We start from the raw sequence: 26,483 nt of genomic DNA on the forward strand, positions 1-26,483 counted from the left end.
ATGCAACTGGCCTAATCCTGAAGGACATAGCTACTAGACTGGACCTGCAACTGAAGGCAAGAGAACCAAAAAAAGGAAAAAGCTTGATCCTTGTCCTCTGCCATCTACCTCTTACAGATGCATATAATAATGTAAGTAGGAGTGGTCTCTGCATACTCCTTGTGGAGATGAAGTCCCATCTTAATGAAGATGCTCTCTATTGTGTTGTGTAGCACTACTGCTATGCTAAGTAAAATATATCCACAGCAACTCAAAACTGGACATCCATGAGGAGTTGTAGAACATCAACAACAGCAGAATTCTTTTCAACCATAATCTGTAACCTTATGACCTGGCATATCTTCTACTCTACCTTTACTATCTAGAATGAACCATGATTCGATGGAGAGTGCAGGAAAGCATGCATGGAACGAAATAGGAAAACCTAAGGTTGTGATATCACTTGGTGAGGCTGCATACAGGACTACTATGAGCCAAACACTGGAAACAGGATTCGATAGAATCGGGCAGGCCCACAACAATAGATCAAATCAATGCTCTGTAATCTGGTCACATTGACATCGGCTTAGATCCTTGGTGCTGCACTTAGTCAAATGCTCCCATGATGGTGGTGAAAAATTAACCAACTAACCTGAGAGGAGGGTTCACAAGTATCTAGATTAGAGTGGTGCTGGAAAAGCACAACAGTTCAGGCAGCATCCGAGGAGCAGGAAAACCGATGTTTCGGGCAAAAGCCCTTCATCAGGAATGGAGGGGCTTTTGACCAAAACGTCAATTTTCCTGCTCCTCAGATGCTGCCTGACCTCCTGTGCTTTTCCAGCACCACTCTAATCTAGACTCTGGTTTCCAGCATCTGCAGTCCTCACTTTTGCCTGGTTCACAAGTATTCCCAATGTTAACAATTGGGGAAATCCAGCACATCAATGTAAAAGATAAAGTTGAAAATTTTGCAACAGTGTTCAGCCAGAGTTGACATGTGAATGATCTATCTCATGCTCCTTCTGAGCTCTCCATCCTCATGGATCTCAGTATTCAGCCAAATTGATTCTCTCCATGTGGATGCTGTAAAGGCTATGGACCTGGCAGCATTCTGGTTGTAGTACTTAAGATGGATGCTGCAGAACGACACACCCTTGTAGCTACAGTCAGAGCATCAACCTGCCAAATTGCTCAGCTCTGTCCTGTCCATAAAAAACAGGACATAATTGACCCAGTCAATTGCTGCCCATCAGTGCAGGTTAACAGCAAAGTAATGAAAGTTCTAACGAACAGCAGCTATACAAGAATAACATGCTCAACAATGCTTAGTTTGAATTCAGTTAGGGTCATTACTGTCTTGGTTAAAACATTGACGAAAGAGCTGAGAAAGAGCTCCCATCCTTGACATGATGGGAGCATTTGACCAACTGTAACATCAAGGAACCCAAGAAAAACTGCGCTCATGGTATTCAGAGGAAAGACTTCACAGGTTGGAGCCATACCACAAAAAACTGATGTTGCTGGAAAAGCTCGGCAGGTCTGGCTACGTCTGTGAAGAGAAATCAGAGTTAACATTTCTGGTCCGGTGATCCTTGCTCAGTTCAAAGCATAGTAACATTTAAATCAAGAATGAGTGCAGAATTTCAAAGTGCCATGGGATCTTGGTATTCTAGTGTATGTTAAATGTTAGTGTGCAGCTAGGGTAAATAATTGAGAAGGCTAATGGGATGTTATCCTTCATTATGAAAATTAGATATAAAAATAAGGGGATTATGCTTCAGATATATAGAGTATTGATGAGATCTTATCTTGAACACAGTGCAATTTTGGTCTCATTTAAGGAAGGATGTAAATATATTTGAGGTAGTTCAGGGAGATGTACTGGATTCAATCCTGGGATGAGGTGGTTACCTTATGAGGAAAGATGTTTTCCCCATGGCTAATCCACCTGGCCTGCACGCCCCTACACACTATGGGCAATTTAACATGGCCAATCCACCTAGCTGCACATCTTTGGACTGTGGGAGGAAACCGGAGCACCCAGAGGAAACCCATGCAGGCACAGGGAGAATGTGCAAACTCCACACAGACAGTCACTGTGAAGCAGCAGTACTAATCACTGAGCCATCATTCCTCCCAATGTGGAAAAGATATTTCCTCTTGTGGGTCAGTCCAGGATTAGGGAACACTGTTTTAAAAGTAGGAGTCACCCTTTTAGGGCAGGAATGAGGAGATTTTTTTTCTTTCAAAGAGTTGTACAACTTGGAGATTGTCTGCCTCAGGAAGTGGTGACATTGGGATTATTGAACATTTTAAGTCAGAGGTAGACAGATTCTTGTTAGGGAAGAGGTTCAAACATTATAGAGGGTAAAGGGGAATTTCGATTTTAGAACACCAGCAAATGATCTGTGATGTTACCGAATGATGGAGCAGGCTTAAAAGACCTACTTCTGCTCCTTGTTCATAAGTGAATGTAACGTCTTGATTCATTCACCATTCACCAGCTTAAACCTTCACTATCTTCTCCATCAGCACATTGGATTTCTTTGGCAGAACCTTTCAAACCCATGACTTTTGCCAATTAGACTGAGAGGTATCTCCATGGACCTTGGTGAGGAGCACTCTCTTAGACTACAAGTCTGGTTGCCTGCTTGCTGCTCAGGCTGTGTGCTTACTGAAGAAGCTGCTGGTACTTGGGAATGAGGTAACACACTGTCATGCAGAAAACTGTCATTCCTCACCCTCCAAAAATTTAATGTGCACTAAGAGAGCATTTGGGTGTGGTTGGTATGTTTGTAGATGACACCAAAATTGGAGATGTAGTGGACAGCCAAGAAGGTTACCTCAGAGTGCACTGGGACCTTGATCAGATGGGTCAAGGGCCGAGGAGTGGCAGATGGAGTTTAATTTACTTAAATGTAAGGTGCTGCATTTTGGAAAGGCAAATCAGGGCAGGACTTATACACTTATTGGTAAGATCTTGGGGAATGTTGCAGAATAAAGAGACCTTGGAGTGCAAGTTCATAGCTCCTTGAAAGTGGAGTCACAGGTAATAGGATAGTGAAGGTGGCATTTGGTATGCTTTATTGTTCAATGCATTGAATATAGGAGATGGGAGGTCATGTTGCAGCTATAAAGGACATTGGTTAGGCCACTTTTGGAATACTGCCTTCAGTTCTAGTCTCCCCTGCTGTAGGAAGGATGTTGTGAAACTTGAAAGGGTTCAGAAAAGATTTACAAGGATGAAGCCAGTGTTGGTAGGTTTGAACTATAGTCAAAGGTTGAATAGGCTGGGACTATTTTCCCTGAGGGCTGACCTTATAAAATCATGCGGACATTGATAGCGTGACTCGTCAAGGTCTTTTCTTTTCCCCAGAGTGGTGAAGTCTAAAACTAGAGGGCACGGGTTTAAGGTGAGAGGTGAAAGATTTAAAAGGGACTTAAGGGGAAACTTTTTCACGCAGAGGGTGATGCATATATGGAATGAGCTGCAAGAGGAAATGCTAGAGACTGGTACAATTACAACATTTAAAAGGCATATGGATGGGTATATGAAGAGGAAAGGTTTAGAGGGATAAGGGCCTAATGCTGGCAAATGGGACTAGATTAATTTCCATGCTCAGCAGCCCTATAACTAAGCAATCAGCCCTGAGATATTGCCTGGTCCAGTGTGTGAGCGAGTTGCTAGTCCATGTGCATAAAGTGTTCCTGCTGCAGCCTTTCAATCCCTGTTGATGGTACAACTGGGAATGCAGGTCTGTGTTTCATAGACATCCTGCAAGTGTATCAGAGAGGTGTCATGATAGTCATGAGGGGTTGATAAATATTGGATGCCAAAGTCCATATATGAGGGGTGCGTGTAGCTGGGGCCTGTACAACGTGCCATGATGTGCAACATGGACAAATATCACAACCAATGGTGAGCTGAAGTCATCAAGTACCTGCTTTGATTTCCATGCTGAGATTTCTTGACATTTTGCTTATTTGGTAAGTCGCCTGAGGCTGGAATCGAACCTGGGTACCTGGCACTGTGAGGCACCAGTGCTAACCACTGAGCCACCGTACCACACCTAGCAAGCTACAATCCCCTAATTGACAACTTTCCCCTTAGCAGTAAACCCACCTTGTTACATAGCAAAAGCATAGAAGATGCAGCAAAATGCTCCTGATGTTGAGATAGGCAACACCAGATCCCAGCATAGCCCACATCCCTTGGACTCCTGTAAGATTCTGCCCTGTTTTTTGTTCTTTGAACCTCACAGGGTCAAAATCCTGGATTGTTGATTGCTTCATTTGCTTTATCAACCTTTAGAATTTTTGTGTCCATATCTAGAATCTATATCTAGAATCTCTGTGATGCGATGAAGTTCTGGATATGTTTCATGGTAACCAATTTTAATTTTTAAAAAATGTTGCCATAATTTCCTTGCTATGTGACGTATAGAGAGTGTTAGACAGTTTTCTGTCAGTCACAAGAAGGAAATTAGATGAATGGAAGTGATGACAACAAAATAATCTCATTGAAAGACTCCAATGATGTTACAAACTCAAATAGCAATACTTCAGCAGTTTATTTTCGTTTGATTATTTGAGAGATGAGTGCTTTTATTGCAGGTATTCCTACCCACACCTTTCATTTTGTAACATATAGCAGTTACATCTCTAACCTTAAATGTCAGATTTAACCTATCACTAGAATGCTCTGAAATTCAGACGTGCCTATTTTTGGCAGCAGTTGTGGGAAATGTAGCAGTGTTTGGTAGTAGCCCATGTATTTTTGAATGTGAGGTCAGGAAGTTCAAGAGGTCCATTTTTAATTCAGAATATTTTGGGAGATATACTTTGTTGCTTTCAGCTTAACATGTCCAATATAAGATCTCTTTGAAGGTTCCCCTTCAGGCTGTAAATAGCTAGCTCAGGACAAACCAAAGTGCACTGGGACCTTCAAAAGGTGATAAACCCCCTTTATTGCAAATGCTGTCTGTTTCAGATACGTGTGCTGATATGTTTTGACACTTTCTGAAGGCTTAGACTGTATAGGGTCTTGCTCAACAGTATTAAATTGCAAAATGCATTTAGTTTGACAGTTGATGTGTGCTCTACAAAAAGCATATATTTATAATCTAAGGAGAGGATCCCATTATATTACCCATAGTAAATCATAGAAAATGTTATAATTCCTATCTGTCTCTATTGCAGGTTCTTTGTCTAAGGATTCAATTCACCTTGACTGGGAGTCCACAATGGGGTCTCTTTTAAATAGTATTGAATTGGCTATCTTGTTAACCTCAACAGTAAAGCAATCTGGCAAACATAAAATTATTTCTATTTGCCGGCACCCATTGTGGTGGTTTCAAGGTAAAGGATGCATCCTGCCAAAAATGGGAAAAAGTAAAGGGAAAGAACTGAAATACTTGAGTGTTTATATCAGAGGCAGTGGAAAGGAGTTTGAAATTGGTTGTTCAAAGTAATATGTACCTGAATAAGGATCTGTTAATAGTGATTTAGACCAGATAATGGCACCAGCTGTGGCTGGTGTGTGGGGCTCTGTAGGGTTGGTGGGAGAATTGAGACCTTGATATGTATTTTTCAGTGGTTATTTTGGGTGATTGGTTGTGGAGACATGAAGCCATTGTAGAGCAGGAATGTGAAGCAAGTATTAAACAGGTTGATCACTACAAAAGTCTTATGATGAATTAAAGGCCAAATCTATGCAATTTGAAGTTTGAATCCAAACTATAAACTTGAATACAAAGACATTTATATTCATCAATTTGTTAATATACTCTGCCTACAATAGTTTATTTTACATATCTTCACACTTGTTTCTACCCTTGGACAATGTGTGGAATATTGAAAGATTGAATCACAAACAGTTGAATCATACTGTGAACAGTTCTTCCATGGTCTACAAGTCATGAACTCCAAGTTTTGAACCCCAGTGCCTTTTGGCTCAGGGGTAGAGGGCCTACCAATTGAACCACAAGGTGTTATATTGACTTTTGTTTTCACAATGGTGGCATTTGTGTGATTTCTAATCCAGTAAATGAGTATGTTTGAATTTGTGTTCTTGAATTTTAATCATTTATTTTTGCAGATTCAGGACGATTTCACAAGCTGTAATTTCCTTAAGTTTTACCTGTTGTTATCTCCTCTTCTTTATCAGAGACTTGTTGCTTAGGATATTTATTGTTAGAGATGAGTTGTATGCATTTAAACTATCTCTGAATAGATCTATCAATGGCAATAACAGTCTTAATGACTAATAGACTTTTCATGTTAAGTATATACTTATAGAGTCATAGAGATGTACAGCATGGAAACAGACCCTTCGGTCCAACCCATCCATGTCGACCAGATATCCCACCCCAGTCTAGTCCCACCTGCCAGCACCCAGCTTATATCTCTCCAAACCCTTCCTATTCATATACCCATCCAAATGCCTCTTAAATGTTACAATTGTGCCACCCTCTGTGTGAAAAGGTTGCCCCATAGGTCTCTTTTATATCTTTCACCTCTCACCCTAAACCTATGCCCTCTAGTTCTGGACTCCCTGACCCCAGAGAAAAGACTTTGCCTATTTACCCTATCCACGCCCCTCATAATTTTGTAAACCTCTATAAGGTCACCCCTCAGCCTCTGACACTCCAGGGAAAACAGCCCCAGTCTGTTCAGCCTCTCCCTATAGCTCAAATCCTCCAACCCTGGCAACATCCTTGTAAATCTTTTCTGAACCCTTTCAAGTTTCACAACATCTTTCTGATAGGAAGGAGACCAGAATGGCATGCAATATTCCAACAGTGGCCTAACCAATGTCCTGTATTTACATTTGAATAAATGTTGTATCCCCAATAACACTTATAATTGTGCTTTGATATATATGAAAAATGCTTTTGGTCTGTCCGGAGAAAATGTCAAATGAAACCAAGGTTTACCTGCAGTCTTAAACAGTAGTGTTTTTACAGTTAGGTGATGAACATTGTAATAAAACAACTCAGCAGCCTTCAGAACATTAGTTTTCCTAAGAATGTTTAATGGATTCTTATCTGTCACATTTATGTGCTTATCATTGGGTGATTTTTGAAGAAAATGTCAGAAGTATTAACATAGCATGGGTTGGTTAGCTGAGGTGGCTGGTTTATGATGCAGAAGTTCAATTCCCAAACTAGCAGAGGTCACCATGAAGGTCTCCCCTTCACCTGAAGGAGGCTAACCCTCAGGCTAAACCGCCAGCAGTCAGTTTCTCTCCTTTTAATAAGTCAACAGCCCTAAAGTTGGCACAACTATATTGACCTTACCTTTTGTTAAGTTGCCATTCATCCTCTGAAAACCTGAATGGTGCAGACAGTGTTATTTTGCGACAGGAACCATAAATTCTGATAGTTCTTCCATGAGCGATTATTCAAAACTTATTAGGAAAAGAAACTCTATTTGCTATTTCTTTCCTTATCTAGCATCGCTCCCTCCCAACCAACTCCCATGGCTATTGATTTTTTTCTGTCTCAGTGATATCAAAACCATTTCCAGCATGTTCTTAGTATACTCTGGTAAAGTCAGTTAATTCAGTACAGAGCTGAGATCAAACCTCAAACACTTTTCAGAATGATCAAAACCCAGCACCATTTATTTTGTGTATCTTAAAGGCAAACAAATAAGAGTGAATTTTCTATTTTTAAAATCTTGGATGTGGAGAATTTTTTTCAATGTTGCCATACCTAACAATTATGGCCGCATCTTTTATTAATTTATCACAAACTGGGGCCAAAAGCCGAAATGTCTTTGTACTCAGCTTTGTTGTACACTGATCACCATTTTTGTTTTTCTTTGCAGACTTTATTTGCTGTCAATAAAACATCAATCATTACTGAAGTAACTGATCCTTGTGTTACATATGTGGTTCGGGTACGTTGTTCGAGATTTGAAGGACCTGGATACCACAGTGAATGGAGCAGTTTAGTGTACACAAACCTTGCAGATATCCAGGGTAATCTCTTAGCACTATCATTATGACAGCAACTACTAAAATTCTCATAAAATAGAGTTGTCGATGAGCACATTCAGATTGTATGCAATGATTCTAAACTCTTCTTTTAAACTATATTTTCCACACATAAAAAAGTAGTGTTCATTGTTATTACACATTCTTATTAGCTGCATTTTTGTTTTCTTTCTTTCTCTGAATCTTCCCATTTTCCTTGGGTATGATTACACGTTCTGCAAACCCTAGAATGACTTACCCAGTGTCTTTTGTTCATGTCTGACCTTAAACACTTGAGTGTTTGTTAAAAAGCCCAATCAAGATGACTATCTTGACCTCATTCAATATTCTTAAGCTTTTTCAACAGAAGTCTGTAGAACAATAGGAGTCCCATCTAATATTCTCCTCCTTGACTTTGCTTAATTTTCTAACCACACATTTAACTGCAATCAATTAACAGTGTAATTCATCTTAGGGCAATTGCTGACCATAACACTATTTGGCAGATTACTCACTGAGTCATGAGCAACAGCCTGTCTCAATTTCTATTTTATAATTAATATTATAAAGTCCAAGAACGTGACTACTGTAGATGTTCCATGATGGAATACAAGTTTTTAACATAACCAAATATAACCATTTTCCATTGTTGAGTAGTCAAGCATGTATACAATATGTCTGCTGTTATGGAGGACAAAACTAACACCTGCAAACTTGCCATCCTATTCAGTTAGAAATGACTCATCGTAAAGCAAAGATACTAGTTACTTTTCAAATAGGTCATCAAAGTGAGTCATGTCACCACATATTAACTTTTCCAGCAGTCTGTAACTCTGCTGATACTTTGCCATCAATTAATTTCAAACTTTTGTCTTTTTAAAAAAATATTATATTGAGGGGAGATATTTTTATATTTATTATATGTATAGTTAACTTTAGACATTTTTAGTCAGTGTGTTTCAATTCTCGCTTAAAGAAAACATAAAAACACTCGTTTTCAGGTTATGCTAAATCAGTTAATGACATTTTTAAATGCAATTAGATTAGATTCTTTATAGTGTGGAAACAGGCCCTTCGGCCCAACAAGTCCACACCACCCCTCCGAAGAGAAACCCACCCAAACCCATTCCCCTACCCTATATTTACCCCGACTAATACTGTGGGCAACTTAGCATGGCCAATTCACCTGACCTGCACATCTTTTGATTGTGGGAGGAAACCGGAGCACCCGGAGGAAACCCACACAGACACAGGGAGAATTTGCAAACTCCACACAGACAGGCAGGAATCAAACCCAGGACCCTGGTGCTGTGAGGCAGCAGTACTAACCATTGAGCCACTGTGCCGCCCGTATTGTGAACTATTGCTGAAATAGGCAGAAATCTTTACTCTGTGCCTAACATACATTGTATCTTAGATAATAATGCATTATCTAGGTACTGGGTATCACAAAATGGAAAACAGTCTCTTTGCAGCACTGCTATTTACTGCTTGACCACTGAAGTAAATGTTTTGTTTTTCATATTCTTGTATGACAGTCATGTAGAATAGGTGAAGAAATTACTCTGTAATCTGAGCTGGTTATATGTTAAAGATATATAGATCTGCTGAAACCTCTTGCTTTTAGTCATATTATCTGTTCAACTGAATTGCACTTGAGAATACAGCACTTCAACAGTAATGCACCTGAAACATTAGTGAGTCTTTCTTTTTCGACACTGATTTATTAGCATTTCAGCTTTTATTTTCTTTTCTTCATCCATCCTTTTTCAGTTCTGCACAATAAATTTCCCCATTCTCCATCACCATATTTCACAACATACTTTGCAAATTACTTGTCATTCCTGAAGACTTTGAAATGAAAGTGCTATTTTAATATTTTCTCCTTTAGTACCAACAACAGGGCCTGATTTTTGGAGATTTATAGACAGGAATCCTTTGACTAAGGATACACACGTCACACTAGAATGGAAGGTAAGGAGAAATATTGCTGATCAATAAAGTATGGTATTGAAATGAAGTAAGAAGTTGGTAGGCAGTGTCATGGCTCGATGGCATGTTAATTCAGTGGGCTAATCCATGGGCACCACAGAAATTTAGATAAACTGGGCAACAGTCACCACTGGATAACATTTGGATTCTATTTTATTCTTGTCTCATTGGAGGAAGCCGTGGTGTGACCCTATCTTATCTATTGTCTTAGCTTTGATGCCTGAAAGGAATAGATAAGGAAGTGGCAAAAGTCCAAAATGGACTCCATATGTTAAAATAGATTTAAGCTCACTTGCAAGTGTTTTGGCACCCTTTTTAAAAAGCAAGTGTTCTACACTGACATTTGCTTATGTTTTACATATTCTCATGTGTACTTTTTTTAAAGAGACCAGTAGTGTTTCCAGATATTTTTATTGGCAGTTTCATTGGGGATCTTCCCAGAGAGCATCTTAACTTTGTCATAGGAATATATGTAGGCCATTAAGCCCTTTGTATTTGTTCTGTCTTTCAATACAATCGCTGCTGATCTGGATGTGTTCTCAGTTTCAGTTTCCTGTCTGCACCATAAAACTCTTTACTTCCTTATGTATCAAAAACAAACTCAACCTTGAATAACTATAGAGACCCAGCCTCAAGTCTTTTCTAGGAAAGAGAATTCCATATTCTAATAGTTCACTGAGAAAGAAAAAACCTTCTCCATCTTAAAAGGGGGACCTTTTGTTCTTAAACTTGGTCCCCTACTTTTATTCTCCCCATAAGTGGAAGCATCCTTTAAGTATCTATCCTATCCAATCCCCTCAAGATCTTATTGGTTTCAATAAAATCATCTCTCATTCTTCTGTACTCCAGTGGTTAAAAGCCTTACCTGTTCCTCATCACTCAGTCAATGAACCTTCTCTAAAGGAATTATGTATTTCAAATAAGGAAACCAACACTGTACACAATGCTCTAGAAGTGATCTCACTAATGCTCTGTACAGCTCCAATAAAAATTTCCTGCTTTTATATTCCATTCCTCTTATAAATATAAACAACCATTGGACTAGTAGACTTACTGTATCTGCAAATTGTTATTTATATACCAGGACTCCTAGATCCCTCTATACCACCATGTTCTGCAACTCCTCTCCATTTAAATAGAATGGTGCTTTTCTATCCTTCCTTCAAAATGGACAAGTCCACTTTTACTCACTTCATATTCCATGAATTGACTGTTTTCCCACTCAAATCTTTTTGTAAACACTTGACAACCTACTTTCTGGCCTTTGGTGTCATCAGAAAATTTGTCTACTATATGTTTGGTCCCCTCAACAATGTCATTGATATACATCTAATGTAGATCCAGTGCTTCCTCCAATATTCTGCAGAAGTCGAGACAACTAGTCCCGGTACCTAGCTTTGTGATAGCCAACAGATGCATTTGTCAGGCTGAGAAAAGGAAAACTATAAAGGGCAGTGTTCTGTTTAGTTAACAGGTCTTTAACAGAATTGAGTAGATAACCCAAATTAATTTTCACAGTGGGTTGTTAGTAAAGTGATCTTGCAAACAATGGAGCTAGAACTTAACACATTTCCATGAAACTTTTTCCAATTGGAAAGCTGAATTTTTCACACTAAGTTAGGTTAATGTATTGGGCCAAATTTTCCATTCTTTGGTTCATCAGAAACCAGACGCACTAGTAAAGATAACTATTGGGACCTAAAGGAAGTGCTGACACACAGACCAACATGGGAATTCCCCAGTATGGTTTAACTTCCATTGGACAATTCCTCTGCTCCTTAGGGCCCTATATAAGGTCATGTGGTGCTGGAAAAGCACAGCAGGTCAGGCAGCATCCAAGGAGCAGGAGAATCGACGTTTTGGGCATAAGCCTTTCATTAGGAATGAGGCCAATGATGAAAGGCTTATGCTCAAACCGTAGCTACTCCCACTCCTCAGATGCTGCCTGACTTGTGCTTTTCCACCACCACACTTTTGACTTTGATCTCCAGCATCTGCAGTTCTCACTTTTTCCCTATGCAAGGTCTCCAAACTCTTGTGTTAGGATTAGACATTTGGTACAATTACCATGGTACTTACCTGAATAGTTACCAAAGATATGTTTAAACCTAGTTTTTTTTAATATGTATAACTCCATAATCAACTTTCCAATCAGATCCATGAGTTCTCAAGTCCTGCGATAATGATCACCACTGCTGCTCAGAAAATCCAAACTATTACAACACTTTTTTAATTTGTTCCAAGCACAAACAGAATAACTTTAAAATCAGATTTACCGAACATTTGGCATGAATATTACAGAATTTTCAAGAAAATTCAACTGATCCCAACGTACTATGTTGCACTCTGTATGAATGTAATAATTTTAATATTCAGAAAATATACTCTATCAAGCCAAGGCCAAAACATTTCAAATTGGAAATTACAATGAGGTCAGTAAATACAAAATTGATCTTGATGCACCATATTTCACTGTTAGGTACCTTAATATATTTTCAAAACTCTTGATTTACAATATACATTCTTTGTAAAGTGCACAGTCCAAGGAATGTTGCAATTTCCAGTCCCTTGATGTACGAAGGCTAAAAGTCCTAGGCCTTTGTAGGGGCCTCTCCCAGTGTATCTCCACTACTGCTGCCCTGATCTATAGTCATAATGTGGAGATGCCGGCATTGGACTAGGTGGACTAAGTTAAAAATCACACAACACCAATAATCCAATAGGTTTATTTGGAAGTACAAGCTTTCGGAGTGCTGCTACTTCATCAGGTAGTTAGGGGAAAGATCATAGAACACAGAATTGATAGTGAAAGATTGAAGTGTCATACAACTGATACAATGTATTGAACAAATCTAGATTGCTGTTAAGTCTTTAATCACTTAGAATGGGGCTGCAGGATTTGATTGATTAATATGTAAATGCCAGGACTTCTCTCAAGTCACAGTCCCGAGAAAGCTTAAGGTTTTATAAAAAATAGGTGACATCTCAGCTAAGACAATGCACTAAAGGTGTGAGATTAGCGTCTGCTGTAACCCAACTTGAGTCAGACTGGTTCTATTTCCAAAGTGGGGATTTACAAAATGTCACATGGACTGACTGCCTACTGATTTGGTTTAGCCTTCGGTGCTACAGCTAATTATTAATGCTTTTAGAGTAGATTGTTTCATTCTAAAGCATCTGACAGGGGAGTTCCAATACATTTTAAGGTTGAATGTCTCCAACACCCATTTTAAAAATATCCAACAGAAACAGCATTTTACATTTGTGAGACAGCAATATGGTGACGAAACACAAGCATGAAAAGTAGATAAATAGCAAAAAGTTGTTGGAAATTTAAAAATGCATTTCTTGTTTTGAAAAATATGCAATCTAGATTGCCACAGCCAAATAATGGAAGTTTGCTTGACTATAATTTACCTTTACTTTTAATGGATGGACAACTTCGTTGATGACTAGCTAATTAACTAAGTATGGTTATAATTACAAATGGTCAAAATAAAAAAAAGCATTTGAAATCTTTTTGACAGCAATTGAGAATTTTTTTTTGTTTTCAATGCAGCCTCTGACAAAAGATGAAGCCTTATGCAGTGTGAAAGGATTTATGTTGAAATATGAATCAACAGAAAATATTACCTGGCTGGAACATGCTGGAAATGTTACAACTTACAGCTTTCTTCTTAATAATGAAATTAGAAGTGTCACAGTGATTGCTTTCAATTCCATTGGTTCTTCTAGAAAAAATGTTAAACTAATTTTCCCAAAGGACAATAGCAAAGGTTGGTTCAATGGACGATGGTTGTCTCTGAGATGATAGTTTTTCTTGCATATCACAATAAGGATCTAATACACGTGATATACCATAAACTAATAAATAGATTTTAATGTATATTGATAACTTCAATAATTAGGTAATAAGAACTTGTATTCACAATTATTTTCATTTGTAATTTTAAAAAATCTTTGATCACAGCAGTAGAGGTTCTACGCTCTCTTCACGCCTCCATGATCAACAACAGTTGTGTGATTGTTTCTTGGAGCATGTTTCCTCTGAATCCCGAACTGACATCATTTGTGATAGAATGGAAAAGCCTGCCAAATAATGATGAGGAGAAGGTGAAGTGGATGAGAGCTGCTGCAAACATCACAACCGCATATATTTTTGGTAGGTTTATTATTGAATTCTAATAAAAATTCTTATAATGTCTTCTACTTTAAGACTGCCAAATGTGCTGTTGATGAAATAGCATTGTTCTTCCTCCATCTGAGATTGAAAGGTAGATTATTTTCATGATCAAATTTTACCTGTTTAAAAACCTTGAGTCATTTTAGTGTATTAGAGGTGCTAAGAAAATGCAGGTTGTAGTTAATACAGAATAGTAGCATTGTTTTGCATTGTTGATATTTTATATGTAACTGATTATTTTAGTCATGATTTGGAGATGCCAGTGTTGGACTGGGGTGTACAAAGTTAAAAATCACACAACACCAGGTTATAGTCCAACAGATTTAATTGGAAGCACAACAGCTTTCGGAGCGGTGCTCCTTCATGATGGAGCGACACTACCACCTGATGAATGAGCGTCTCTCCGAAAGCTAGTGTGCTTCCAGTTAAAACTGTTGGACTATAACCTACTGTGATTTTTAACTATTATCTTAGCCTGTTTGAAAAACTTAAGCGGCTGCTTGTTGCACAGTGGTGGTGTCTATAACCTCTGAGTCAGGAAGCCTGGATACAAGTCCTGTCTACTCCAGTGGTTGTCATAACATCTCTAAACAGGTTAAGTAGAAGAAACCTGAAAGGTCCAATATTGGCTTCCATTTAACAGAGCTTGTGTAATATTGCTTTATTAAGTTGTGGCCCGAGAGGACCTTTAAAGTTATTGGGCTACTCAATAATATCAGACTTTTTAAAATGAAATGTTGGAAGCAAAATGGTTTATTGGAAGAATACAAGTTGTGGGCATTTCTGTTACTTCAGATATTTATTTCTTAAAGCAAGTTTTTCCATTGCAATCTGCTTAAGAACATACAAACCAAATATTTTTGCTTGAATAAACAATGAACAACCCTGATAAATATGTATATTTTTGTTTTTAAGCTCTGTTACAGAGAAAGTTTCAAAGTCTGGTTAAATGAAACTCAACCAACAAGTAAAGGGAGCATTTATTAAAACAAACCTCTATGTTGAAATGTGGAATGGGATGGAAACAACAGCATTATTCATACAATATCAAGAACACTGTCTATAGCAATTTAACATTTATGTCTTGATAAAATTAGACTGAGCACAAAAGACATGCAAGTTTCAATTACCATTTCAAACATTATACAAATTCAAAGGTGGCACAGTGGTTAGCACTGCTGCCTCACAGCGCCAGAGACCCGGGTTCAATTCCAGCCTCAGGCAACTGTCTGTGTGGAGTTTGCACATTCTCCCCGTGTCTGCGTGGGTTTCCTCCAGGTGCTCCGGTTTCTTCCCACAGTCCAAAGATGTGCAGGTCAGGTGAATTGGCCGTGCTAAATTCCCCATAGTGTTAGGTAAGAGGTAAATGTAGGGGTATGGGTGGGTTGCACTTCGGCGGGTTGGTGTGGACTTGTTCAGCCGAAGGGCCTGTTTCCACACTGTAAGTAATCTAATCTAACCTAATCCAGTCTTTGCTATAGGTCCTGATCTTTACACAAAATTGAAAAAACTTTCACTCATAATTCCTCCCTGGATTTGTCAATGGTTTTTGTTTAGACGTACAGTCTAACCGATAGAATTATTAACCTGTAGCATTACGTAGGCTTTTTTTCTTATTTAATATGGTGGATGCTATTTACTGACAAGCCCAGCACTTACTATCTATCCATAATTGCTGATGAGAAACTGTGCCTGCGTCCTGACCCAGCAGTGATGGCACTGTGTTTCCAAATCAATTTGTATGTTACTTTGAGGAGACGTTGGAAGTTGTAATGCTGTCATGCACAGGCTATCTTTGTCCTTCTAGAAGGTAGAGGTCATGAATTTGGGAAGTGCAATCAAGTAATTTGGGATGGTTCTGTGGTTAGCACTGCTGTTTTATCGCGCCAGAGATATGGGTCCAATTCCACCCTTGGGCGACTGACTGTGTGGAGTTTGTGCGTTCTCCCCAAGTCTGCATGGATGCTCTGGTTTCCTCCCACAGTCCAAAGAATGCATGTTAGGCAGACTTGCCATGCTAAATTGCCCAGAGTGTCCAGGGATATTTAGGTTAGCCATGGGAAATGCTAGGGAGTGGGTCTGGTTAGGTTGCTCTTCTGAGGGTTGGTGTGGACTCGATGGGCCAAATGGCTGGCCTCCACACTATCATGATTCTGTGACTAAATTTTGGCAGTGTACCAGTGTAGACAAGTAAACATTTAAGGTACTGGCTGAGGTGCCAATCTAGTAGGTTGTTTTGACCTAAATAGTGTTAGGTTTCTTTCATATCACTGAAATTAGATGTTTTTTTTAAAAAAACCTCGTGTTAGGTTTCTTTCATGTTACTGAAATTGCCGTCATGCATACAAATGGAGAGTATTCCGTTATATTAATGAGTTGTATTTTATAGATAGAAGACTATGGGGGATTGAGAAAGTGAATCAGTCACCATAGAACACCCAGCCTTTGACCTGCTCTTACTTAAACAAAATACTGCGGATTCTGGAAATCTGAAACAAACACAGAGAATGCTGGAGAAACTCCGCAGGTCTGGTAGCATTAGAAATATAGTTAAGGTTTTGAGTCTGGCATGACTCTTCTTCAGAACTGAAAGACGTTGAAGAGTATGTTCTTCTTATACTTTTGACAGAGGTAGATGAAGAGTAAGAGAGCAGATAGTATAATGGCAGACTTTGCCTCTGTCAAAGGTATAAAAATGAACCAACTTTCCAATACTTTTCACTAGTGATGGCCAGTGATTACTCAGCAATAATAGCCCTCATTTTAATCAGTACAAAAATTAACACAAAATGATTGTCCAAGAAAGCATCAAGATGGTAAAGAGCTGAATTCAAAGCGAGTAAAAGGAGTCCGAAACTATTTAAATACTAAGCATATGAAGGACAAAAGCCACAGAAGGGATAATGCAAACTAAGATGGTAAATATTTACAAAAAGATTCCTAAATGAATTATCTTTCAAGTGACATTGTTTACGGATATTGTTAGGTATTTGACAGGTAGCAAATCAAATAGAATAGCTTATGATATAGGGGATAACGTATTAGCGGGGATTGAAGATATTAGTTAGCTAGTTTGCCATAGTTGTTATGCTTCAAGGAAAGGTAATTGGCTGTGAATAACAGAAGACATTCTGAAGATTTGATATAAGTACATACCTTCTTTCTTAGATCGCACAATTTTAATTCACAAGGCTTCTTTGGTTGAATATCTATTGCCCGAGCTAATTGTATAGAGTAACCTCTCATTTGGAGCCACAATTATCTGTTTATCTTTCAGTCCTATTCCCCAACTAATGTTGATCCAGCTTTTATCCCCGAATCCTTTAACCTTGAGCTTATTTCACATATCCATGACTCTCCGTGAAGAACAATATTCTAATTTTGCACTTGAGCATACAGTTGTCAAGTCATTTTTTTTGGATCATTTAGTTTCTGTGACTAGTTTTTTTAAATTTTCATTTAAAAAGAACTCATCACATCTCACCTCCACGTCCTTCCTTCACTAAAAAGCTTCTTTTCTGAGCATATTTTTAAGAATGTAAAAACCTCTTCTGGGAGATTTAACATCACCACACCTTGTTGAATACTTCAGTGTGTCATGTGTTTGTTCTGATAGTGTGCAAGATTTATGAAAACATTTCCTATTCTCCCCATAATGCAGTCATTTTAGTCCAAATTAGGAGATTTTCCTTGTCGCCATGCCCATTGTTGGCTAGGAGGCTTCTTTCTCTTTTTAATATTTTTCATTAATGGTAGTAAACAACGTAAAGATCATCCTAGGCAACATAAAACGGAGAGATTTTTAACATCCTCAGTAGCAATGTTTAGATACTTTCAAAACTTCAAAATCGCTTGCAAATGTAAAAATTGTAGCTTTTTATTAAAAGTATCACCTTCAAGAGAAATATCTTATTGTATATATGTCATACAAATTAAATGTTGTGATATCTGTATTTCATTGAAAAATTCCTTCTTCAAGTTTACCATTGTTCTCTTACAGACCACTTTTCTCCATCTCAACAGTACCAACTGACAGTATATCCAATTTTCTCTGAAGGGGAAGGACAGCCAAGCAGTTTTTATTTGACAATGAATGGTAAATATGTCATTTAAAAATAAAGCTCCTGCTTTCCGATGCAGAATGTTTAATTGATAGCAGATACTTGCCCGCCGCAGGATGCGGGCAAAGTGGCAGTGTGAACATTATTACTCAAATGAACAGTACTTCAGAAATATCAGATATAAAGATATATTTGTGATTCCTTTGTTAGTCAAGTATCAAAGGGAATTCAACAGCTAAGAAATTTCAGGTTTTAACTAATTTGGTTATTTGGTAGGGCCAGCAAAATATAAAGTAGGGAATGGGATGGTGGTCTGACTTTCACTTTCCTTATTACTTTCCTTTAATCTGTTCCATCTCTGTCACATTGCAATCTTCAAACCCACACTATCACAGGAATGTAACTCTTAAACCAATCTAACCTTCACTTCAGTTACAAAAGTTGATTTTTTTCCAATATCAAGATACATCATAAGAGTGTTGTGCACTGTTTTGGACATCTCATTCCAGATTCTTTCTCCTTGGCATACTTCAGTCTGTCAGCCTCTCAGCTGCTACATTTTAGCAAACAACTTCTGAATAGACCCAGGCTTCTTCAACACAGGAGAAGGACTGTGTTTGAAGTGAAGGTGTTATAGAGTGCAGAAAACTATAATCGGTGGGTAAAATTGCCAGCATTCAGTCAGGCCTATGGCTCAGAGACATTACTGGCTTCCATAGCTGCAAGATTTTCCTCAGGAAAGTAAACAGATGGGTAAAATGCAAGAAAGAGCAAATTTTGGGATGAACATTTCAATCATTCTACCCCCAGCCTCTCCTCTATCTTTTGCATGTTTACATTTTTACACTAATGGGCTGTAGGTTTATTCCTGTGCAGTTGTTTATTTTGGGCTAAAATGTTTAAACTGCAGCTCAAAGTGAAAAATTGGATTTTCGATGCTAAATTTTTAACGGCAGAGTTACGAAAGATGTGATGTACCTAAATCAAAACTACCTCATACTCATAGGATCTTGATTGGTCTACTTCAAGAATGTAACTTAACAGCCCCACTGACTTTATGCTGGAAACTTGGTTCCTTTTTTTTTGATTTCATCTCAACAGTGTCCAATTTGCATTTTGCGTGATGGTATTTCTTTAGCTTATCCTTTATGCAGAGGCCAATTATTAAACGTGAATAAAATAACTAATAGACTACTTGAATATAAACATGTGGCATTGGAGGCAACAAGCAGAAGGATTTAACAGCATCCAAAGCCTTATATAATCTTAAATATGGTATTAATTATATTGTGGCTTCAGGCACTCAATTTTTCATTGATGTCAGCAGAACTCAAATTATTGTGCAAGTATAGTGGAAGCTGGGTGAAAGTTTAAATGCTTGTGTTTAGCAATCTGGATTCTTAACACAACCAATAAGTCAGCATTATTTTTAATTATTTAAGATTATGATCATGGGACAAATCTTGCTTTTTTTTTGTGTTTAATTATGAAGGTGGGCTTGAAAAAGATCCTTGAGTATAAATGCTGGAGATACTTCTGCTCAGGGAAGTTGACCTTTCTTAGTGGGTGATTATGTTCTTTTCAACTCATTGTGCTTTCACGTGCTGGTAAAACACAAATTTTGCAGATGGGCAGGCAGGAAATTCTGCCTTTTCCACCAGGATTTCCCAGAGTCCAACTTTTAAGTGCAAAAGTTAAAAGGTTCTCAGATAGACCTTCAGTCTGAGTGATCCAAGAGCATTACTCAACTCCTGCTCATCCATTTCTGCCCCAGCTACTCCTGGAGATCAGGCAAAAACCAGTAACTCAGTTCAGTCACACCTCCTAGTGGGTCTCCTGAAGGCTGCCCAGGGAAGACAGGAAGTGATTTTTCCAAGGGATGGCAACAAAAGAGAACCCTGACTGATAACGGATGGCTGTGGAGGGCTGCAGCCATGGTTGGCTGTGAAGGGCTGCACCCAAGGGTGTCTATGTAAGTCTGCACCCATGGGCAGCTCAAGAGAACATGACTCCAGTGCAGAAGGAGAATGAATGATCTGCTGCCTACCACCAGGGTACATATCACTGGCAACTCAATGCTTCATGTTCCTAAGACAGTGTGTGTTAGCTGTAGAGGGCTATTACACGCCAAGATTGGGTTCCAGGCAGTTCCATCAGATGCCTTGAGTGTGAGCTGTCAGCATCTGTCACTTCATTGCAGCTATGAATGTAGCACTACTGGCAATACACTGCTACTGCCTCACACATTTCTGCCTGGGTTCACAATTAAATTGGCAGGCATGTACCAGTGGTTGTCATCTCAACACACGCAAGAGGTGCATGTTGCAGCCCCATCCTGCTGGCAAGGTTGCAAATGCCTCCATCAAGTCAGACTGTCCAGAATGGAGCTGCCCCTGTGCAGGAGGCCCCTACAGACTGGAACCCGCTCAGCCCTGGCCCAACAGAGGATGCACTCCAAAGTCATCTGAGGCAAGGTCGTGCTCAGCAGGTTTCCTGCAGCTCAGCTGTGGCTGCAAAGATGTCAGCCTTCTATACAACATTAGACTTGAAACACATGCAGCACTTTGTATGACTGTGTGTGGTGTATTTCAATCTTCTGACTGTTTATGTTTTTTTAAATAGGCTAACTCGAGTTCCGATGATGAAACTAGATGCAGCGATGCAAAGCAGGGAGGCACTTCTGTCCTTTGAGAGATGCTGCATCTTCCCAAAATTTGGCCATTTTGTCAATTTTGGGATGTTTTATGGAGGGTTCCAGTGAGTTTTCTTGCACAATTTTATGGTGCTCACTTCATTAAGAATGCACCATGCCTCCATTCATACACAATCTTTCTGCCAGTACCTTCCAGCATTCCCACTGCCAATGCCATGTTTGAAGCTCAGTTCTGCACCAGTCCTAATGCTGCAAGGCAGTAATTTCCTTTCACAGTGCCAGTGTGTGTGGTGTTACACAGGAGATGGCACCCGCTTTGCTGACAGAGACCTGGAGGTCCCAATAGATGGGATGATGGACAGGAGGAGAACCAGAGGACACCATTCACCAAACCCTAGACGCTTAGTCAGAAGTGCCCATGCAGGTCAGACTAGAATAGAATAGAATGGCCTTTATTGTCACATGCACTCAAATGAATACAGAGAACAAAAGTCCAGAATGAGAATAATAAGTGTCAATAAAGAAGTTATAGTCCTTTCCCAACACAAGTCCTTGCCTGCTGAGTTTCAGAACATGAGGCCACATTGCTACCGTGCACTGGCCTCTGTCCAGGACTCGCTCTGCTGCTGCTCCAGGCTCTATCCCGTGACTTGCTGTCCTCCCTGCTCCGGGACTTGCTCTGCTGCCCTGCTCTGGGACTCGCTATGCTCCCTGCTCCGGGACTCGGCCCATATCTCGCTCTGCTCCCCGCTCCGGGACTCGCTCTGCTCCCTGCTCCAGGACTCAGCCCACATCTCGCTCTGCTCCCCGCTCCGGGACTCAGCTCTGCTCCCCGCTACGGGACTCGCTCTGCTCCCCGCTCCGGGACTCGGCCCACATCTCGCTCTGCTCCCCACTCCGGGACTCGGCCCTCGACTCACTCTGCTCCATGCTCCAGGACTCCGCCTATGACCCGCGCTGCTCCATCCTGCAGGACTCCGTCTATGACCCGTGCTGCTCCCCGCTCCGGGACTCGGCCCTCGACTCACTCTGCTCTATGAATAGGAAGGGTTTAGAGGGATATAGGCCAGGTGCTGGCAAGTGGGACTAGATTGGGTTGGGATATCTGGTCGGTATGGACGAGTTGGACTGAAGGGTCTGTTTCCGTGCTGTACATCTCTTTGACTCTCTGACTCTAAGTCCTGTTTGGTTTGTTTTGCACCTGATGCTGCAGCACTCTCAGGGTAACAGTGATTTTTCTCCTGATCACTGTCCCCGTATTCATCCATGGAAGAACCCTGCTGTTTTTGCAGCCACTTATTGTCCATAACTTCCCCTCTTTGCTTTCTCCAGTTGTCCAGACTACAGTATGCAAAGACTATTTGGTGCATACTGAAGCATACTGCACCAAAGCCCTCAGAACCTGTGCAAGCATAGGGGCTTCATCTTGAGGAGGCATTGTATGATCTTCAAGTGGTAGAAAACATTGCATTGTGTCTCAATGTGGAGTTGGATTAGCAGAATTGTCCCTCATGGTTGGAGATGGAAGTCCTTCTGTTCCATCAGCTATCCATGTAAGGTCTGCCTTGGAAAGAAAAGAAGGAATGAGAGAATAATGAAGAACATAGTTATCATGGCAGCTTCCAAGGTGTCTGGTACAGAATTCTAAAATATGAACAGGATGATCAAAAATGTGATTGATGTTGAACAAATGGAACCTGTCCCCATTATTGAAGTTTGTCATCCTCACTGCGATCTATGCTTCTCGTGCACTGCACCTGCAATGCTCCAGAAGATAGCAAAATTCAGCCAGGGTGTACTAGGGCATCCTCATTTAATGGTGGAACTATGCTTTACTAATCTGGGGTCATGTCATTGAAGACCAAGACTGTGGCTACAGAGACAAGAACATGTGCTGTGTCATTGGTGACTGTTACAATGAGCCAATATGGGGAATATCTGAAACAATACTGCTCCTTAGTAATTTGATCAGTCAACAGTTGCAGCACTTACAAATGATAGTTAATCATCATCCTCCAAACACGGGACATGGAGGCCTCTGAAAAGTGGGCAATGTGAGGACTCTACATAGACCATAAACATAGTAGACCTTAATCAGATGTGTCGTACACAAACAGCAGGAGATTGCAAAACCAATGACAATTTCTCTCTCCATTTCTACCTCCCACATTGCTCAAGAAAGAAAGTATTGCATAGAAGAGAATGTTGTGAAAATTTATAGTTCACTGTGAGGAAAGCAGCTGCAGCACCTTGTGAGACCTTGGAATGTGTTTCTGAATTACATGTAACACTTTATAGGTCATTTGTGAATACTTCACCACTGCAGAGATTAAGGTTAATTAGTAATGATGAATGGCATGATCAAGATTGCTTGTGGCCAGGGTTTTTATTGTCTTGTTGGCCACCCATATGTTTCACATAAGGATTTTGTGGTCACAGATGTCTTTAACTTATACTATGTAGTGCCTCATTAATATAATTGCCCCTTGAAGGAGCCTCAGATTGCTCACAAGTGGAGCCTGCACTTTTTCCATTAGTAGAACAGACAAAAGGCAGGGGGCACAGATTTAAGGTAAGTAGAAGGCAAAGACCAAAGTCAAGAACAATTTCTTTTGGGAAATTATGTGCAGTGATAATGTCATTGGGTTTGTAATTCAGAACCAAAAAGTGTGGTGCTGGTAAAGCACAGCCAATCAGACAGCATCGAGGAGTAGGAGAGTCAAAGTAACGAGCATAAGCTTTTCATCAATTCTCACTTTCTCCTAGTAATTCAGAACTCCATGTTAATGTTCTGGGGTGATGGGTTCAAATCCTACCAAAACAGATTCTGAAATTTGAATTCAATTTTCAAAATCTGATATTAAGAGCTAGCCAAATGGTTGTATGTAACTATTGTTGATCCTTGTAAAAACCCATCTGGTTACTAAGGTCCTTTAGGAAGGTAAATTCTGTCATAATAACCTGGTCTGGTTTATACATGATTACAGACCCACAGCAATGTGGTTGACTCTTAATTGCCTAACTTTCCTACTCAATTCAAGAAGCAATTAGGGATGGGAAACAAATGGAAACACAGCTGGTGGCATCCAAATCTCATGAACAATTTTTTTAAAAGCCAAGAGGGCAGTGGGAGTCTGGAAGTCATTATTTGAAAGGATGATTGAATCAGAAACTCTCTTAACACTTAAGATATCCACTGATGTTACTGGAACCTCCAGTTGGGAAATAACATCAGTCTAATGAGATTTTTGTTGAGCAGCACTGATGCAGTGGGCTGAATGGCTTCCTTCTGTGCTGTAAATATTTATGAGTCTCATTTTCGTGAATATTCAAATAAGAATACTTCATCTGATGCAGAGTGGTGCCAATAGAGAGGGTTCAATTCCCACACCAGCTGAGGTTACCATAAAGGACTCTCCTTCACAACTTCTCCCTTGCCTGAAACATGGTGATTCTCATGTGAAACCACCACTCCAGTCATCTTGCTTTAATGAGAGAACAGCTGTATGGTTCAGTAGAATTATGCCAACTTTACATTTAACATGCTAACAGTTGATAAGAAAGAATTTGGATGAATGAGTTGAATTCGACATTCGAGTTGAAACAGAGGGTAATCTGTCTGGATTTGATGTTATATGCTGACATGGTGGAGTTATTGAAAACTTTGTTTTGCTGTGAGGTTTAAGATTTTTTGAACTATGTTGCGTATTTACATAGCTTGGATTGCTTAAGGTTATATTTTTTCTCTTTGTATAATAAATATTCATTGGGTTGTTGAAAATGTTCTTCAGTCCTGTGTATTTATGTTTCAATGGATGACCAACATGTTGAAATTAAGCCAAGTCTTAGGGTTTTTTTTCATTCATTCATGGGATGAGGGTGTCATTGGCTAGGCCAACATTTATTGCCATAATTGCCCTTAGGACAGTTGTGAGTCGAGAATCAAATGTAGATCAGACCAGGTAAGGGTGGCAGTTGCTTTCCCTAAAGGACATTTGTGAACCAGATGGATTTCTCCAACAATCAGCATTAGTATCATAGTCATCAATAGACCCTTAATTACAGATTTTCATTGAATTCAAATTCCACCATCTATTATGGGGGGATTCAAACCCAGCTCCACAGAACATTATCTGATCTCTGGATTAGCAGTCCAGTGATAATAGCACTAGGCCATCACCTCTCCTGACCCTGAATGGACTCGATTAGTGGATGTGGAAAGGATGTTTCCTTTTGTGGAAGAATCTAGAATTAGGGGTCTTGGTTTTAAAACAAGTGGTTTCTTATTTAAGACAGAGATGAGGAAAAAAATTCTCCAAGGTTTGTGATTCTCTTCTCAAAAGGGAATATATATTTTGTATATTTAATATATTAAATCACCTCATACATTTGAAAGAGATGAACATTTATTGGGGATATGTAAAAATGTTAAGTTGATCAACCATGATCTTACTGAATGTTACAGCATGCTCAAAGGGCCATGTGTCCTACTCCTCTTCCTTGGTTGTAATGAAATGGTATGGTTTGGGGGGCAGTGCCTGTGAATTTAGATCAGATACAAGATGTTTAAGGAGAAGAGGAGGGGATTAAAATCAAAAGAGATAGGCCAAGTTTGAGTTGGAATGGAGCTCTCTGCTGCAAAAGAAAGTGACAATTTTCGCATTTATCATCTCAGTCATCCTGACCATCAATATAAGAAAGAACATACATTTATATAGTGCCACTGATGGTCCTTACGATATGCCAAAATACTTCACTATAACTTTAAATAGAAGCTCCAATGTCTGACTTTGGAATTACTTAGTATTGACACCTGAATAACAACCTTTCACCGAATAGATGAATTAACCATAGATGTATCCAGGTTTCATCATGCTTTCCATTTAAAGCATACAGTAAAGTTTTAGCAGCATGTGACAGGTTTTCAAAATTTTCACATAAGCCATGGAACATAACTAAGAAAGTATAAAGCTTAAGCACTCTACAAATGTTCCTAAACACATTAAGTTCCAGCATTGGATGTGCTCATGTGTATTTTATATAATATTTAAATTAGATGGAAGAAGAGTTAGCAAAAGCCTAGAGATACTAAGTTTGGACCAGATTGTACATCAATATATTGCAACATTGTAACTATAGTGATATGATTCATTCAATGGTATTATATTCCTCTATGTGACGAATCCTATGATAACTATGCACCTCATGACTCATGAGTTGCTATTGTACATTTTTGTACTGTGTTGCTGATTGTTTTTAACGCCTTATGCATATTAAAGTGTATGTCACCATAATGCATTCAAATCATGCTATGGGTAGTTTATAAAAAGAGCACACATTTTCTTCCTGAATCCACTGACATATGCTGAGTGCCACGGATCCCAGGAACATTCTTTTACCTCACCTAATAACCTAACCTTCATTTGTGAGATTGACAGTAATTGTGAGCAGGTTTTTTAAACTGTGAGAAATGCCACAGTACAATTTGATCTTGACCTCATTGTCATCCAAACACACATCCAACAAAGAGGGGAAGGAACAAGAGCTGATTTCCATATGATACAGATACAATTTCCTCACCTGTCTTTATCCTGTAGCTGTAGATGTTGATGGAAGCACTCCCATTCCCCCTCAGTA

At 39.4% G+C, this 26,483-nt stretch overlaps 1 protein-coding gene across 4 annotated transcripts in view; it reads left to right on the plus strand.

Moving 5' to 3' along the window:
• The window catches only part of lepr (leptin receptor), a 117,236-nt gene that overhangs the window by 69,260 nt on the left and 21,493 nt on the right, over positions 1–26,483 (plus strand). For all 4 annotated transcript variants that reach the window (XR_011961130.1, XR_011961129.1, XM_072574070.1 and 1 more), the window contains exons 12-16: positions 7,810–7,963; positions 9,849–9,931; positions 13,509–13,725; positions 13,920–14,111; positions 18,133–18,228. Coding sequence is in view for 2 of the 4 variants with exons in the window: in XM_072574070.1 (XP_072430171.1) it covers positions 7,810–7,963; positions 9,849–9,931; positions 13,509–13,725; positions 13,920–14,111; positions 18,133–18,228 (742 nt within the window). In the remaining 2 variants the exon portion in view is untranslated. The remainder of the gene's footprint in view (positions 1–7,809; positions 7,964–9,848; positions 9,932–13,508; positions 13,726–13,919; positions 14,112–18,132; positions 18,229–26,483) is intronic.

The sequence above is a fragment of the Chiloscyllium punctatum genome, chromosome 7 (genome assembly GCF_047496795.1).
Source record: "Chiloscyllium punctatum isolate Juve2018m chromosome 7, sChiPun1.3, whole genome shotgun sequence".
NCBI lineage: Eukaryota > Metazoa > Chordata > Chondrichthyes > Orectolobiformes > Hemiscylliidae > Chiloscyllium > Chiloscyllium punctatum.